Source organism: Neolamprologus multifasciatus, chromosome 11 (genome assembly GCF_963576455.1).
Source record: "Neolamprologus multifasciatus chromosome 11, fNeoMul1.2, whole genome shotgun sequence".
In the NCBI taxonomy this organism is placed as follows: Eukaryota; Metazoa; Chordata; class Actinopteri; order Cichliformes; family Cichlidae; genus Neolamprologus; species Neolamprologus multifasciatus.
In genome coordinates this window covers 24,030,028-24,048,634 of record NC_140449.1, presented here as the reverse complement: position 1 = coordinate 24,048,634, position 18,607 = coordinate 24,030,028, and the positions used below count along the sequence as shown (strand labels likewise).

At 37.6% G+C, this 18,607-nt stretch overlaps 3 protein-coding genes across 4 annotated transcripts; 2 read left to right on the top strand and 1 right to left on the bottom strand.

The window, feature by feature from the left end:
* The first annotated feature begins 109 nt into the window (after positions 1 to 109).
* On the top strand, positions 110 to 5,835 carry pafah1b3 (platelet-activating factor acetylhydrolase, isoform Ib, gamma subunit). Of its 2 annotated transcripts, none has more exons than XM_085177159.1 (6): positions 110 to 131; positions 1,197 to 1,287; positions 2,004 to 2,093; positions 2,229 to 2,345; positions 2,510 to 2,632; positions 3,975 to 5,835. In XM_085177159.1, the coding sequence occupies exons 2-6, from the start codon at positions 1,207 to 1,209 to the stop codon at positions 4,233 to 4,235; spliced, it is 672 nt and encodes a 223-aa protein (XP_085033285.1). In that variant the 5' UTR covers positions 110 to 131; positions 1,197 to 1,206; the 3' UTR covers positions 4,236 to 5,835. The 2 variants fall into 2 exon arrangements, with proteins under 2 accessions (XP_085033285.1, XP_085033284.1); XM_085177158.1 differs by lacking the exon at positions 110 to 131 and adding an exon at positions 794 to 919.
* On the bottom strand, positions 5,436 to 17,023 carry ceacam1 (CEA cell adhesion molecule 1). The gene is made up of 15 exons (XM_085177151.1): positions 16,784 to 17,023; positions 16,269 to 16,565; positions 15,230 to 15,511; positions 14,862 to 15,125; positions 14,366 to 14,638; positions 13,987 to 14,238; positions 13,593 to 13,868; positions 13,227 to 13,478; positions 12,809 to 13,093; positions 12,205 to 12,480; positions 11,327 to 11,602; positions 9,802 to 10,053; positions 9,350 to 9,634; positions 8,988 to 9,227; positions 5,436 to 8,325 (listed from the first exon to the last, which is right to left on the bottom strand). The coding sequence occupies exons 1-15, from the start codon at positions 16,833 to 16,835 to the stop codon at positions 8,237 to 8,239; spliced, it is 3,651 nt and encodes a 1,216-aa protein (XP_085033277.1). The 5' UTR covers positions 16,836 to 17,023; the 3' UTR covers positions 5,436 to 8,236.
* LOC146508535 (uncharacterized) lies at positions 6,526 to 7,800 on the top strand. The gene is made up of 5 exons (XM_085177160.1): positions 6,526 to 6,730; positions 6,825 to 6,875; positions 7,017 to 7,094; positions 7,224 to 7,289; positions 7,507 to 7,800. Exons 1-5 carry the CDS (start codon positions 6,526 to 6,528, stop codon positions 7,593 to 7,595), a joined length of 489 nt encoding a protein of 162 aa, XP_085033286.1. The 3' UTR covers positions 7,596 to 7,800.
* Positions 17,024 to 18,607: the final 1,584 nt, after the last annotated feature.

Sequence of the window (18,607 nt, the reverse complement as noted above, 5' to 3'; positions counted from 1 at the left end):
TCCTTTTCCATTCTTCTATGCTTATGTCGCCAATCACACCTGACACTAGTGCCCACCCACTCCACCTCGTCCACAACCTCTTCATCACTTCCTGTGTGGACTGTTCGTTGCTTTGGATGGTTGACCCCCAGGTATTTTTAACACAACTCAGCTCGAACTAATACTGAAACTTAATGAAAACTGACTTAAAACGAGCAAACTAACTGAAGATAAATTGAACTGTTTAAAAAAAAAAAAAAAAAAAAATTATATATATATATATATATATATATATATATATATATATATATATATATATATATATATATACACATCCAACTTATGTCTGAATTATGTCAGCTAAACTAACTTGGAGATTAGCAAGCACCTACTATCCCCAGGTGTAATTTAAGTTAAGGTGACACGCGGTGCATGAAGTCAAAGCTGTAGCTGCTTAGAAGCGAAAAGTATTTCCAACTTTAGCAAACTGTAAATCAGTTTAAACCGTAAATACATGAGAAAAAAATAAATGACAAGGAAAAATAATTCATTAACATAGTTTCTACTTACCAAAGTCGTTAACAACTGCCTAATTTTACCGCACACCGAATGTGTCGTTGCACGGCAACACGCAGCCGTTGCGTTTTTTACACGCAGTGATAACGCCCAAGAAAGCCCACGAGTTGGACGAAACTACCCTCACAAAACGATGGGTTACACAGTATCAACTCTGCTCCATTTCTCTACTTATGTGATCCTTTATTTTTTACATTCTCATATCACATTTTGCACACCACAATTTTATATGTTCAAACGTCGGAAAATTAAAATATCTAAAACCATACAGGTTGCTGACTACTCATGATAATGGTACGCTCTGCTGTGCTGAACCTCACTTCCGGAAAGTGATTCGGGGGACAACAGTGTTTTTGATTTAGTGGTATGCTATGATAAGTTATACCTCTTAATGCATTCGTTATGCTAATCTCTACCCTTTTCCATTCTGCAGAGCACAGGCCTATTTAATTTCACAATTTCTCTTATCTTTGTTCAACTACATCTCTTATGTGTTCCAGCATGTTGAGCTAGCTATTGTAGCTAACTTTGTTAGCTTCCACAGATCTCTCAAGCGAACAGAGCTATGGGCTATTTATGAATTGGTTTGTATACATTGCTGAAAGTGTGAAGAACTCAATACGACTGTTTTCCCAACACAGGTAAAGCAGAATGAGTGCAGGAGAACCAAACCCAGCCGCCACACCCACTCCCTGTGAAGACACGCAGGGAGATGGACGATGGATGTCTATGGTGTGTGACTTTTTATTATTTATAGGTTTTATAAAGTACGGTGTTATATTATTCCGTTTGCATCGTTGCTGATGTTTAGTTTTGCAATCAGTGAAGATAAAGGGAAGCTTCATAGTTGAAAAGAGCCAGCTACTAACATATTGTAGTACATATTGTTGTAATAATGGCCTTCATAAATTATTTAAACCTGTCTAATAAATGAAAATGCAATGGATTGTGAGGGGTGTGCAGTTTTGCAATTGATTGTGAAAAAAAGGAGAAAAGTCTTGGCAAATTAGTATTTTTTCAGACACATGGGGATATGCATAGATATTTCATTAATTGATTAGAAAAATATGCTCAGTTTTCTCTATCCACATAACAGCGCATTCTAAATACATTTTTGTACCTGGACTTGTCATGTAAAAATCAAATTGCTGGTGTTACATTCAAGACTGCACTGTGATGATACCAAAGTGCTTCTAGAAAGTAGACTCGCCACTCGTTAGCCTTTTGGCATTGCCATCGGGTATTCATTTGGGTAGTTATTTTAAAGCATGTCTCTAAATGAACACAAATGTCAGTAGTCACCAGAAAATCAAAAGAAACATACCATGCTGATTCTTAAAAAAAACACAAGGTTTTAAAAAGTTTGTCTTGCAATATGTGCGGATGTTGTGCAATGGTTGGTACTGTAGTAAAAATATATATACATCTTTTACATTTTCTTTTTGTAGCACAATCGGTTTGTGTCCGACAGCAAAGACAAGGAACCTGATGTCCTGTTTGTTGGAGACTCTCTTGTTCAGCTCATGCACGAGTTTGGGGTAAAACAAAGATTGCATTGATATGTGTGCCTCTGTCTATTATGTAACTGATTTATGTTTTCTCATAAATGTTTTCAAAGTGTGAAAACTTGTTGTGGAACATGTGAATGCAATATTATTGTGGTTTGTCTGCAGATATGGCGTCAGTTGTTCTCACCTCTCCATTGCCTTAATTTTGGGGTGGGTGGTGATGCAACACAACATGTGCTGTGGCGACTGAGCAACGGTGAACTGGATAACATCAGCCCAAAGGTTCAAAACAGTGCCAGAAATAGAGAACATGATCATGCTTGTTTATTCACACAAAAGACTAATTGTGCTCAACTCTGTGTTAAAATCCCACTTCCAGGTACATTGGGTCAAAATATCAGCGACATGTGTTCAGTCATGCATTGCTTTGTCTTTTGTTGTTGCAGGTCGTAGTGCTGTGGGTAGGAACTAACAATCACGGTTACACTCCTGAACAGATCTGTGGAGGCATCTTGGCTATTATCCAAGTTATCAAGAACAAGCTTCCCAATGCCCACACGCTTGTACTTGTACGTGTTTTTCCAAATCATTCCTTGTATCGGGTGTTAATCTGCTCACCCGCATGTTTTTTGAAAATGACTAATGAAGTTACTTCAACCATCAAAGTACAGTGCAATGTCACCCCTTTTAGCAGCATCTTAGCTATCTGAAATGAGGTGAAGTGTAAAGTTATGGATGCTTCTTCATAGGCTGGAACTTTGATTATCTGTGAGCCATTTCACGTAGTATATTCAAAGATTTTAAATATACACTGCAGACATTGCTCATAAGAATAAGGGCTTGGAAGTATTTTGTTCTGAGGCCCATTTGGAAAAACAGTGCAGCACGCACTCTACAGACATGCTCTTCAACGAGTCTGCAGAGAATAGCAGCTTGATGGGAGCTGTGTAGAAGCTTCAATCGCTGCTGATGCTGTTGCAACTAAAGTTAGAGACTGAAACTGAAATATTTTAGGTACTCAGAATAAAACAAAACTTTTGAAAATTTAATGCTAACTGAAAAAACCTTTTTTTGTGAACCTTAGAAACTAATATCAAATGAAAATACAGAGGAACTCTCTTCAGCTTGAGTCTTTGCCAATTTTGTAGAATCTATCAATGCAAGTTGTCTGAGCCTGTGGTGAATATGTTTATTGAGACTGGGATGAGTTACGTGTATTTATGACAGGTTATATGTATTCTAATAACTATTCCAAAATTCTTGAATTCATTATCTTGCTATAATGATCTCCTCTTTAACGGGGTTGGCCAGTCTGAACAAAACTAACATCAGATCACTAACATCTATGTTTTGTTTTTTTAAAAGACTTAATAGTTTGCGTTTGTTTCATGTGCCATCTTCGATGTATGTCACCTGTATGTAAGTTAATGGTTTAAGAAAATTGGATCCGCAGTAGAATTATTTTCAAGTCACCACTAAATACAGAAAGAAGAATTAGAAAAAGTGCTGCAAACCTGGTTAACTCTGGTAATTAAAAAAAGACTGAGATTTTCAGACAATAAAAACTAAACTGAAACGGCAATGGCTTAGAAAATCTGCTTAAAAATCAACTGATGCTATATTGTATTGTATGTAAATGGATATCTTAGATTGTTTGGATCAGAAGGTTTTGTGCTATATGATATGTAGTTTAAAGTAAACCAGAAGAGTCTCTGCCTGGTCAGGTGAATGTTGGAGGGCCAAAAAGCTGTACTTGTTTCAGACAGGTCTGAAGTTTAACTGTATTAATTTACTGTATATGTACTAGGGACAGAAACTTAATTGGAAATTCAGCTAACACACAGATGAGTAAGTTATGAAATAAGGTATATGAAACATTTAAAAATAAGTATGCTAATGTTTGTTTTCCAGAGTTTACTGCCCAGAGGAAAAATGCCAAACCCTCTACGGGAGAGAAATGCCAAGGTGAACGAGCTAGTAAAGGACACCTTAACATCTCTTCCCCGTGCCTCCTTCTTCAATGTAGACCCCGGCTTTGTTCACTCCAATGGTAGCATCTCCCACCAGGACATGTACGACTACCTTCACCTGACCCCGAAAGGATATCAAGCTGTATGTGAACCTTTGCATGCCCATCTCAAGGCCCTGCTAGGTGAACCTACTGACAACTGAGCATCTAGGTCACAAAAGTACACTACCACAGTGGTCCTTGTCCCTGTTTCAAGAAACCATTGCACTTATATTATTAAGATGTGTAATGATGGATAGAATCAGTTATTGAGGGCTAAGAGCTGCATAAACTATTTGTGGAAGACCTCTTCAAGGCCTTGGTTGGTGACCACTGTTAAAGACAATGTGACCATACGGTTTTTGTTTATATGAATTGACAAATCCCTACTTCCATTCCCAATATTGCACCTGTTCCATTAGCTTCTCTGACACAAAGAATCAATACAATTGGACAATTTTGTTTGTCATCCAGGGATCCTCTAGTTTAAGAGAATAATAATGAGCTAATTATACTGTCCATTATTGCCCTCATGATTGGCACCGCTCACTAAAAGTGATGTCATATCCACTGGTGCAAGTTTTTGTGTCATTTTAGCCGGTCGCACACCTCTCAATTTTTTTTTTACCTGTGTGTGGGTGGCATTGGCACCATGGGCGGTAATTCCCAAATTATACAGAGGGAGATGCTGCAACAGCTTGACAAAAAGACTTCTTAAAAACTCAGCTTCTGGTTTGAGCTTCTTCTACTCTTAAAGAGGGCTGATGTGGAGGTTTTATCTCAGTGATGACAGTTTGTTTTAGAAAATGCTGTAGCGGGTAACTGAGCTCTAAGCACCAGTATTAATGGTGACTGCTGTGGTGATATCACTGTTCGCAAATGACACGACTAATGCGCTGACCATAAAGCACCCTTCAACGATACGTGAAGAGATGGCTGTTAGAGCACACATCAGTCCAGATGTTCAGTGGTCATGAATAAATTTCAAAAGTAGGCAGCAGCTTTATATTCTAAGGAAGACATTCTGTAGGTCAAACCGCTGAATGCTGCACCTTGTTAAAGGCTTGCTGTGCTGTAGATCTTATCCCTTTGGCTATAGCTCATGAATCCTTCACACACAAAAACAGGTTGCACTTTCTTGAACTTTAGGAACAGGAGCTTGTTGGAAAAGGATGCAGGATATATCAGGTTTAAGCCAAAATATGCCTGTATACAAGATACAACAACTGCCCTTCTTAGAAGATCCTTGTAAATCATCTCAATTTCACTGTTCTTCAGGTTACCTTTATTTGGCAATAGCTTTATTGCGATGTCTGATGTGTTTGGTTTCTTTTTTGTACCTGTTCATTTGAAGGACCAAAGTGTTTTGTGGGGGTTTTTTTGTGTTTTTTTTTTTTTTTTTGCTTGTCTGCACTTGCAAACAATTGACCGTTACAGTTTACTTGCTTTTCAGCATATCATGTTATCTCATTAATGCCCTTGTATCTTTTCCTTTATCCATAACAGCAACAAAGTATTCATATGAGAGACTGTTTTGTTGCAAGGATAGATGTGTTTGAGTAGGTCGAGAAGCTGTGGTGATATATCTAGATGTCTGTGAATTGAGATAAGTCTTTTGTAATGGCTCCTTCAAATATTTAAAGGCTTTACTTCACACTAACCTGCTTCTGGGCCTCTTGTGTGACGACTGTGCTACATTACATGAACAATTGGATGGCCAACTGTGTAAGTGATGAAAGATATGCATTAAATATCAAAACAAGATTGGATCTGTGTGTTGAGTACCACTGATGCAGAGCTACATTTTTAGGCCTTGGGTTCATCAAGAGTACATATAGATTGTTAGATGTGTAAAAGAGATTTATTACTTTTGCTTGACTGGTTTTGTTCCTGTCTCACGCATATTTTGTGAGCAGAGGCATGTTTCAGAAACTTGAGGAAGGCAAACAAGTCTAACTTTGTCCTTACCACTCATTTGTGAGTTTTACCACGAATCTGATCCTTTCTCCAACTGTCATCACACATGAAACAAAAGCAGAGCACTTACAGCTCTTCTTGACATTAGTAAACATGATTTAATATTGACAGTGATGTATCAGTTGCAGTCATGCTGACAGAAGTGATAACCGCCAGCCAGTTTTTTAACGAGAGTAAAAGATATATCCTGAAGACAGAATATGATCCCAATTTTTATCAAATCAGTGAAAGGCAGCAAAAAGATAAAATGCATATAAAAGAGTATTGATGTATTAGGTTCCCATCAGGAAAGTTTAACTAGAGGCTATCAAATGGGCACATCTGACATTCAAATGCTCTTGCTCTCATCTCAGTAACCCTGTGAATCTCTCTAAAAGCAAAAAGCCATTACTCAAAACCACTATCTGTTGGCAAGTGTACATCATTCTGTCAGTCACTGCCACATATTGTAAAATTGTTTTTTCAGCCAGTTGATTAATGTGCTTCAGCTATGATTTCATCACCATCATCCTTTATAAAGAGCCGGAACACCAACCCCATCATTTCTTCTCTGGGACTGAAGTCAGTGCACAAGCAGGATTTCTTTCCCCGAGTTCACTGAATTGCCTTTTCTCCAACATGGGACCCAGGGTGCTTTTGCTGCTGGCTCTTGGGCTGGTACTATTAACTGATTGCATCCAAGGTATAGTATGATACTTCGTAAAAAATCTTTTTGTATCCTGTGCACCCTATTCTGAAGTCTCCTTTTCTATTATTTTCCTTTTCATTTGTTAAAGGTGTTCATGAGACAAAGAAACAGAGCCTGGTTGTCAGCGCATTCACTGACGGTATGTGAGATTATTTTCTAAACACATTTCGACGAGACCAGCTCCTTAATGATAGTTACAGGTTTGTATCTAAATACTTACTTTATTAAAATTGTTATTATAAATCTTTTAAAGTTGTTTCTTCAATAAACTGTGCAACAGGATCTGCTGTTGGAGAACTACTTACAACTGCACGTCCAGTAATCCAAAGACAGGACAAAAGACCTTGCACCTGTAAAGGTGATATGAGAATTTTACCAAAGAATGTATACATTTTTACATGTATGACTTTTATGTAAGTACATCCTCTCTCTTAGAAGAATACAGTATTTCTAACCCATTCTTCTTCTTTTATTATATGTCACTCAGGGAAGGAAATGGGTGTGATGAACAAAGCCTGCCACTGCTTGAATACTGCTGTATACATTGGAAAGTGTAAGTTGCCTATAACTTCTAAGATTTTTGGAATAGGGAAGGAATAAAATGATAAGAAAAGTCAGTGATAAAATCAATTATTGTATTCTCTTTATTATCATGGCTTTGAAGAGTGATTACAGATAGAAGTTACACATTTCATTTCATTTCATTTTTTCATTAATTTTCTTTTTTGTGTCCAATTGCTTTATCTTTCTGGATTCATTCAAACCACAAGGGAAAAAACACTGCAAGAAGGAAAAGTTCAAGAACAAGAAGATATGCCAAAGGATTAATAAATCCTTCAACCCCTCCGTGCCCATATGAGCAATATAAAGAAGCCCTCTGTTCTTACACATGCATGCTTTTGTAAGACTCATTGCCAATCATATTTTCTATGCATACACATGATATTTTTTACAAATGCAGTGTAAAAGAAACTTTATCACTGGAATTTGAACTCACTATAACTTTCTGAATGGGACCATTATTATTTTAAATATCCCACTTAATAAAATCTCCAAAAAATATATTATGTTGTCTTTTTTTATTCATTTTTTAAAAAAAAAGTAATCAATCAATCAAATAAGGTGAATCAAGGTATAATAAAACATCTACGTACATATATTATTAACATGGTTAAATGCTCACAGTGATTATAATTTGTAAGGAGTACACTTTCCCTGCTTTCCTTTTATGAAACTATTCAAGTGTACTCACTGAACTAGCTCCAGAGGAGTGATTACAATGACAGTATTAAAACTAGCGAAACTACATTTTACTGTTAATAGATATAATATTGAACATAAAAAGTAGGCATTGCACTAATTAAATAATGTGTATGTCTAACATTAGGATTATGGACTGCACTATATTTTCTTAATCATTGTGCAGGAAGATTGTTGTCAAAAAAACAGGAAGCGAAAAAGAAGCCTTTCATTCTCAGAAGACTTAAGAGTGTGGAGAACTCAGTTGAACAACACAGGCGCAGAAAAGGCAAACAGAACCATCATCATCAGGCTGCCTTGGTATGGGAAGTGGATGGCAGGGGCGTGAGCTGGGGGAAAATATGACAAGCAAAGAGACACGTTTGAGGTTAGGACTGAAAAAGAAAGAAAAACACTTACAGCATATTTGCAAATTTATAGCTCTGCCTGTGGCCAATTTTAAAAGATGGGTGTGATCATCATAGTTTCTTTAAATGCCCCACACTACAAAGACGTCTTTTGGCATTAACGTCTCAAAATCTTTTGTACATTTCACCTCTATTTTCTACGGAAGCGTAGAGCTGCCACCCAGGCAAAAGAAAAATAGAAGTATATCACGTTATAACATGAAAAGCTTATTGTTCTAACAAGATACTGTTCATGTTTGTACAATATAATATCACATTATTACAATATACATAATTATCACGTTCGTACAATAAAATTATCACGTTTGTTCAATATAAATATTATATTGTACGAATGTGATAATTATGTATATTGTAATAATGTGATATTATATTGTACAAACATGAACAGTATCTTGTTAGAACAATAAGCTTTTCATGTTATAACGTGATATACTTCTATTTTTCTTTTGCCTGGGTGGCAGCTCTACGCTTCCGTAATTTTCTTATGAGGTCATAGGTTATAGTAAAATACCCCTTGCTCAACAACACTAAAGAACTTGTAAAAGAAAAATGAGTAGAGATAAGAAGTGTGGTTTATTCACCTGTGACGGTAAGATTTTGGTACATTGTGATATCAGTCACGGGGTTCCATGCCTTGCATATGTAATTCCCAAAATTCTGGCTGGTTGCAGGGAAGACAATAATAGATGTGTTCTGTAGAGGTGTTGACAGATTGTTGAAGAACCAGGAGAAGTCACACGCTGGTCGAGAGTCAGCCTGGCATATCAGGGACACGTGCATGAACATACTTGCACGGGAAATGGTCAGTCTGACTGGGCCATCTGGAAAAAGAAAGATTTAGTTTGAATAATGTACTGCAAAATTATGAATAGTGTTTTCTTGGCACACAATTCAAAAGAATATTGGGCAGATTTCTCAGAACTAGATCTCAACAAACACTCACAGATCACCAACAGTCTGTACTGGGGGCTCACATGATCACCAGCCTTATTGGTAGCAACACACTGATATGTCCCTTCACTGTCCAGTGTCACTGGGGTGAAATGCAGCATGTTGTTTTCAATATTATAGGATGCATATGAGTTATTAGAGGTATGCGTGTTAAGCTTCATGTTGTCTTTCATCCAATAGATCGTGTCATAGGGCCCAATAACTTCACAGGTGAGAGTAAAGTTTTTAGTGTCGATTGGAATTGTCGTGTTTTTGATCATCACTGACTCTATGGCCTCTGTAGACACAAATTACAAGGTGTTAAACACAAAAGAGCATGACATCTTGACTGGAGTACATCCCCATGAAATATTTAGACTTTAAGAACACAATAAGAATTTGTATTTGATCAGTTTCAGAGCCACATTTGCAACAAATTTCCTAAAAATCTTAAAGTGTTCATACCAACAACTGTGAGCGTAGTGGAGTTTGTGCTGTTCTTTCCTGTCACATTATTAATGGCCATACATGTGTATTCTCCACTCATGTTGAAAGACAAGAGGCTAGTTGCATACACTGACATGTTGGACACAATTGATCCATTGAACCACCAGCAGAATTGGCTGAGTGGCACTGACTCGGCAGAACAGCTGAAGACGGCTTGACGTCCTGTTTCAGCAAAAGCTGGCCCATAAATAATGGGCTTTTCTGGACCATCTGTAACAGCAAAAGAGGATAGATGACTTTAACAGTGAGACTCTAGAGTGTTAACTTTTTTGTTAACTACAAAGTTCTTTAAATTGTGCCCATGTTGGACTCATGCAAATATCATTCTTCAACTTGCGGTTAAAAATGTGGTGATGGATCAGCATGATGCAAAAGAGACTGACACACCTGTCCCTGATGAATGTTCTAAACGCTTTGGATATCTGTGCCGCTCCTGAGGAAATTTATTGTCTAAACTTTTGAGCACAAAGCAACACTGGAGTATTATAATTATTATAAGGTAAAGATAACGCTTTGACTTAGTATGAGCTACCACCGAGCAATTTAACATTATGAAGCAATTTCATAGTCCTACCTTTAATGCAAAAGAGTAGCCTACCTGACTATATTGCATGCAAATTTGTCTTTTGAGCTGGGTAAAGTATTATCCAAATTTGGATAGGTTCTGGTCAGCTGTGCAGTTCATTGTATATTTATTGTGGTGACTCCTGTGTCTTAAGAGACATTGTAGTTGCAACACTGAAATACTCTTTGATAGTTTTATCATGAAATTGGTTACTTGTGTGTCAAGTCGTTATGTTTTTCACAGCTGTGTGGGTACGGTTCAGCATGTAGTGTGATTGCTATCCACACCAGAGCATGTAACATCAGTGCTTTCTCAATGAAAGCTGACTTTGTAAAATTGCTGCATCAAGTAAATTACTAATCTATAATTAATGTGAAGCTAATACAAATTGAGGTGCACTTTTTGTAAAAGTGATCAATCGGGCAATCTTGGTTCGGCATATGAGAAGCAAGTCTGCACATTATGAACATTATACAGTAGAATCCATGTTTTAGAATGGTAAATGGCCTGCATTTGTATAGCGCTTTACTCAGTCCCTAAGGACCCCAAAGCGCTTTACACTACATTCAGTCATTCACCCATTGGCAATGGCAAGCTACATTGTAGCCACAGCTGCCCTGGGGCGCACTGACAGAGGCGAGGCTGCCGGACACTGGCGCCACCGGGCCCTCTGACCACAACCAGTAGGCAAACATGGGGTTAGTATCATGCCCAAGGATATTTGGCATGCAGCCAGGAGGCAGCCTGGGATCGAACCACCGACCTTCTGATTAGTGGCTGATTAGTGGCTCTGCCACCTGAGCTACAGCCACCCCAACTGAAGAACCGAAATATAACGGATTTACCTAATTTAAGGTGATGCACCATTGACATTGAACCATTTAGTAGCATACATTCTATACATTCTAATATACTCACAATTGACAATGAGGTTATAAGCAGGGCTGGTCTTGTTTCCAAAAGCATTAATAGCCATACAGCAGTAGATTCCATTATCATAGCGCTCCACCATACTGAGGTGGAGCGTCTTATTTTCCATGTAGAAAACAGTTCTGTTTTCATCATGCAGTATCTCCCCATTCTTCATCCAGTAAATGTATTCAGCAGGTCCAGTTACATTGCATGTTAAGTTATATGAATAACCTTCTATAGCCGGCATCATTGGTGCTTTTACTTCCACATTTTCTATTTGATCTGCAAACAAAACAAACACAACAGTCATTTAGTCAGAAAGACATGACAAAGGTAACATACATCAAAGCTGTTGTTAAAAAGGTCCAGCAGTGCCCACATTTAACCTTTAGTATGAGCCCTCAAATACTCCAAAACTGGTATGTTAACCGCACTAGCAAAGGCAACACCATCCTTTAGCACATCTCGGTGAGTTTTAAATGGCCCACGGCAACCACACAACAGCCTATTCTCCCTGATGCCCTCTGGTTATAGACATAACATTGATAAATCACACACTGGCACGCTATGGAACACTTTCTTTTTTTTCAAAACCCCCCAAGCATGAAGAAATGAGACAAACACACAACACACATGCACATAGATATGCAAGTATAATTTAACATCTGTGCATTGTCTTTTATTTACTGCCTTCTGTAAAGTTTCATACGATATTGATATGTTTTATGTATTTGTAAATAATTTCTCTGTGCCTGAACTTTCGGTATTTCACATAACTGAAATTATCTGAACTCCAGATAATTGACTTGCAACAAATATTTTGAATCTTGAAATGTTAAAATCATATCACTCAGTTGCGTAAATCTTTAAAATATCAAACTCACAGATGACAACGAGCATGTAAAGAGCGCTGGACATGTTTCCAGCAGCATTAATAGCCAAACAGTAGTAGTTTCCAGTGTCATATCGCTTTACTGGATTAATCTCAACTGTCTCGTTATCCTTGTGGAAAAAAGTTGTGTTGTCTTCATGCAGTCTCTGCCCATTCTTCATCCAGTAAATGTAGTTAGCAGGTCCAGTTACATTGCATGTTAAATTATAGGCGTAACCTTCTTTGACAAAGGTCACTGGTGCATTTAGTTTTACATTTTGGATTGGATCTGCAAACAAAGCAAACCACATAACACTTAATTTCTCTATTTAGCTGTCATTCCTCTTTCTAAGAAGGAAAATAAATTAAATACACTTTTTGCATCAACTCAAAAACATGTAGGCTGTTTTGTTAAGCATTTAAATCCCAAAAATGTCCAAATACTGCTAAAAAACATATCATGACTCTTCATTTGGATCTTCCTTACAGCAAACATTTTCTCAGGGATGTAGATATTAAAACAATTTGTGTCTAGCATTTGAAAATGAGTACAAAATTAAATAAAACTAGTTTTCAAAAAAAATACAAAAAACACTTTTCATTGCTGTCATGCTCACAATTCACCAGTAGTCTGTACTGGGGGCTTTTTCGCTGGCCAGCCTTATTGGTAGCAACACACTGATATATCCCTTCATTGTACGTTGTCACTGGGATGAAGTTCAGCATGTTGTTTTCAATGTTATAGAAGATATGTGAGTCATTAGAGGGGTCCATGTTGAGCATCACGTTATCTTTCATCCAGTAGATCATGTCATAAGGCCCAATAACATCACAGGTGAGAGTAAAGTTCTTAGTGTTGATTGGAATTGTCGTGCTTTTGATCATCATTGACTCTATGGCCTCTGTAGACACAGAACATGAGAGTTGAGAGGGTAAGATGTCTTTAGTGTTCTTTATTCTTGGAACACAATAGCAGCCAGAGTCATATGTTAAAAATGTTTCATCTAATTCCTCTGAATCCTAAAGTTTTCATACCAATCACGGTGAGTGTCGTGGAGTTTGTGCTGTTCTTTCCTGTCACATTATTAATCGCCATGCATTTGTACTCTCCGCTCATGCTTAATGACAACACATCGGTTGTATAGTTTGATGTATTGGCCACGATGGATCCATTGAACCACCAGCAGAACGTACTGGGAGGCACTGACTCAGCAGAACACCTGAAGACAGCTTGATGTCCTGTTTCAGCAAAAGCTGGCCCATAAACAAAAGGTGTTTCTGGTCCATCTGTAACAGAAAAGGAGATAGATGAATATCTAAACAACTATAAATGTAAAACTTAAAAATTGTTCATTTAAACATGACACTCAACTGCATAAAATCTCTAAATATTATACTCACAGTTGACAAAGAGCATGTAAGGAGTGCTCGTGTTCTCTGAAACTGCATTAATAGCCATACACTCATATCTGGCATTATCATAGCGCTCCACCATTCTGATGTGAAGTGTTTTGTTATCATTGTAGAAAACTATGTTGTTGTTTTGATTCAGTGGCTCCCCATTCTTCATCCAGTAAATGTAATCAGCAGGTACATTTGTGTTGCATGTTAAATTATAGGAGTAACCTTCTTTGGCAGGCATCATTGGTGCTTCTACTATTATGTTTTGCAGCGGCTCTGCAAACAAAGCAAATCACAAAATAGCTCTTTAGTTCTCCCCCGAGGCACCTGTCTCCTTTTTATGAATGAAAAGTTATTTTGTGTACACCAAAAAAAATGGTCACGTAAGTCTTACCGATAACAGTAAGCATTATGTCGGCAGTGCTGTTTTTGCCACTGATGCTGTTGAAGGCCACACAGAGGTACTTTCCACTCATGTTGGTTGTCAGAGATGGTGTGACATACTCCGACTTGTTGGAGACCAGAACATTTTCAAAGTACCACTCATACCTGCTGGGAGGATTAGATGTTGCATTGCAGGTGAATGTGACGTAGTCTCCTGCCTCTGCCAAATTTGGTCCCATGACATTTGCTATCTCTGGTCCATCTAAACACATAAAGAACACCACAAATTACTTTCACTGAAAAATGCTTATGTGACTACAGACATTCAGATAATACAGAACTGACATCACAGTGATAATCGTTATGTTAATAATGATACAAATACTTACAGTAAACTGTGACTGTCAAGCGGTGGCTGGCTTGGTTGCTTACAGAATTAAAAGCCTCACACTGATAATCTCCACCATCTGAATGCTGGGTTGAACTAATAGTCAGTGTCCTGTTGCCCGTGTCAAACGTTGTTTTATTGTCAGCAGAAATAAGTTGATCATTTCTCCACCAATGAATGATGTCAACAGGTCCCGTCACTTCACAGCTCAAAGAGAATGTCTCACCAAATATTGCTGGTTTGGCAAGATTCACCACGACTGCTGTCACAGGATCTGTTGGAGTTTAGTAAGTAATTTAAATTCACTCAAATATTTGACCTGAAAAAATATGGCATGTTCAACTAGATAATTCCTCTGCACTGTACAAAGGAAAAGGCACAAATCACAACTCTTTCTTTTTGGTCTTAATGGTCTACCAGCTCAGCAGATCTAAGCAGCAAAGTAAAAAATAAAACAAAATAAATTTTTAAACATATACCAAACCAAACTTACTTACCCACAATTTGGATTGTTGCTGTTTGGCTGCTGAATCTGAACGTGACATTATTGTGAATTAGGCATGTGTAATTTCCTGACATGCTCTCGTTAACTTTCTCTAGTTCAAGCTTTGGTTCAATTTTGTTTAGGTACACTCCATTAACCATCCACTGGAACATTGCTGGAGGACTGGAGACCGCTGAGCATGACAGTGTGATATTAGATCCGCCTTTGTATATATTCATAAGGGGCATGACTGTCATCTCTGTGTTACTTGGGCCGTCTGGTGACAGAACAGGGCATAAATTGTTTTAGAGGTTATTGTTGGGACAGCAGATTGGTTTATAGATTGTATGCATGTATTGGTGTCTTTTGGTTAGAACTCACAGCTGATAGTCAGATTCACAGGGTTGCTGATGTCATTGCTGACATTATTAGACACATTACACTTGTATAGTCCTTGATCATAGCGGGTCACGTTCATGATAGTGAGAATGGTGTTTCCACTGCTGAGTTGAACTTTTTCTTTGGTCGTGATCATTGAGCTCCCATTGAACCACTGATAAGACAGGGATGTACCTTTGGACACTCTGCACATAAGTACTGCTGTGTCATTGAACTCCACCAGGTTGGTTGTGCTTGTCTGAACGGTCACATTTGAAACAGACTCTGCGGAGAATAAAATAACAAGGCATTTGTCATGTTTTATTTAAGCAATGTGTCCTCCACCAAATATATATGAAAATGTGACCCATATGTTGAATTAAAGTCAGGTTCAAGATAAAAACAAATAAAAATAAAACAGTCTTATAAAAAAAAAATGGGCTCCTTGGGTGACAGTATTTGTCTGTTGATTGGTCAGTCCAATTCTCTGGTTCATCAAGGATATACTTTTATTTGCATTTACTTCTTAAAATTTTTGTTAAACAATGACTTGGTATGATGTCATGTTCTGAGTTGGTATTTACCCTGACTTTGATGTTTGATGTAAAACCTTAGAAATGAAAGAGGGTTTCCTTTCTTTTTCACAAATATATATTGTAGGCAATGTAATTGTTAACATTTGTTGTAACAATTGTTGAAAATCAAGATCAACATATTTTTGATAGTGTTATTTAAATTTATAGTGTAATTTTGTTCCTTTTTTTCCAGAGAGATATATCTACAATGTGATAGTGTGAGTTGTTTTTTCTCCTTAACATAATGGAACCAAGAGACTCTAACAATGCCTCTTTTCATAAATCATAACAAAGTTAATAAATAATAATAATAATAATAATAATAATAATAATAATAATAATAATAATAATAATAATAATAATAATAATAATAATAATAATGATGATACAGAAATCTTGCAAGAAGTATAATGTAGGAAGTGAGATCTGTGCTGGTGACTAAACAAGAAAAATGAGAGTGCCCTTACCTTCAACTGAAAGTGTTAACTGAGAAAAAGTTTCATCAATTATATCCTGCAGTGCGTAGTTTCCAGAGTCTTCCAATTTTACTGAGTGTATGGTCAGTGATGAAGTACTTTTGTTAAAAGATACTCTGTCATGCCAAGTTTTCGAAATAACTACACCCCCATTTAGTGTTATCACAATTTGGCGGGTGTTGAATAGCCATCCGCCTGATGTGACTGTGTAATTGCTGCTAAGGGTAACATTGTTTCCCACTGCGACGGGGTTCTCAGAGGCATATAATGTCTGACTGCGTGTCACATCTAGAAAGAGAAAGCAAGTAAAATATTCAGTCGCCACGTAGTTGTCATCCACACACTGGGACAGAAGTAGTTACAAAAGTACTGATATATGTCAAAGTAGTATATTTAAAGAATTTTAATTGATATTAGGATCTATAAATTGTCTAATTCTCTGACCCTGTAGTTATTGTAATAGTCAATAAAACTCTCATTGAACTTCACTTATCATTCAGTTTTACCTGTAAAGGTTACTGCAGCCAAGAATAGGATGAACACCACTGGAAACTCCATTAAGCTCCTTGGTATCCTTTCCCTAAACTTGAATCTGGCTTTGATGAATAAAATCCTGTGATATTCTCTGCTACCTGCCTTCAAATCAGCTAATGTTTACTCTGTAACACTGCAGCTCTCTGTGGTCTTGATGCAAATGCCTTCCCCTGGCTTCACCATCATCATACCACCTCAAAGTCATGACCACACCTTGTTTTACCCTTTTATATTGATGCTTTACAGGTGCACACCTATGAGTGTCCATTTACTGTATACTGTTGTTCTGCAACTTTTTCCAACCAAGGAAACATGTGGAGAGCGTTTATAATTTTAACACGTGACTCTGTACCTAGACTGCAAACCAAATTTGTGGAATCTTGGTCTCTGAACGTCATTTTAGTATTCTCATCAAAAAGATGAGTCACTTCTTCCCACAATAGAGATGGAAACCACTGAATTGGACAAAATAAAAATGAATTTTGGGGTTAGGCATTTGTAGATTCAGCTATGATGATCCATCCAAATCTATATCTGTAAATGCCTTCTTATGGAGAGGTTTGTGTTTGGATTGTTTGGTTATGAGTTGCACCCAGAATATCAAAACTTAAAGAATTTGTAAAGGACAATGGACTCTGTCCCACTATACTGGATCGTCTCCTTCTCCTACTTTGTTTACAGTAACCAAAGAGACACGGGATAAATGCACTATTCATCTGTTTCCCCCATAAGACTAGAATAAAATAAAATAAAAAACTTTCACAAATATCTCTCACAATTAGCTCAATTTTATATTTTCAATATACACGATATCTGCTTTTCTTTTTTTGGAGCACCTAATAACATGTGGTGTTAAAGGCTATAAACATTAAATAGATTTTAAGTGAAAATAAACCAATAATAGGTTGATAGAGCAAGGAAATGGCAAACAAAGACATGATCACGCTACACGTAAAACACAAGGGTGTTGCATTCACTAGCTGAGGCCACATCCTAATTTAGGTATGACAGTATTTCTAGTAGATAATGGTGATGGCTGCACTTACAGCCACACAGTGGTAATAGCGACCATATTAGTGTAGAGGCTTATACATAACATCACATTCACATTTGTCTTTCTTCAAATAGGAATTAATTTACAGGACAATGAATAATGAATAACTGGATTTGGTTTAGAATTAGTTCACATATCCACATAACACAGTATTCTAAAATAAGTGTGCACATTTTAGTTTACACTATCATGTATGATTTAATCTTTGTTTTCTGAGTTACTTTAGTTGCAGCTGCTCCTGTCCCCTAATTGAGGAGCCAACAGGTGGAAAAGGGGCAGAACAAGCCTTGATGGAAAGCTGCAAATTGGCTCATTTCATAATTTCAGACCATGGGGGGGAATTGGAGTTCATTGTGTTAGTTTCAGGCAGCACGGTGGCACAGTGGTTAGCACTGTTGCCGCACAGCAAGAAGGTCCTGAGTTCAATTCCAACATCAGGCCGGGGTCTTTCTGTGTGGAGTTTGCATGTTCTCCCTGTGTTTGCGTGGGTTCCCTCCGGGTACTCCGGCTTCCTCCCACCGTCCAAAGACATGCAGCTTGTGGGGATAGGTTAATTGGATAATCCAAATTGTCACTAGGTGTGAATGTGCAAATGAATGTGAGTGTGAATGGTTGTCTGTCCCTGTGTGTTAGCCCTGCGACAGACTGGCGACCTGTCCAGGGTGTACCCTGCCTCTCGCTCTATGACAGCTGGGATAGGCTCCAGCGCCCCCTGCGACCCTGAAAAGGATAAGCGGAAGCG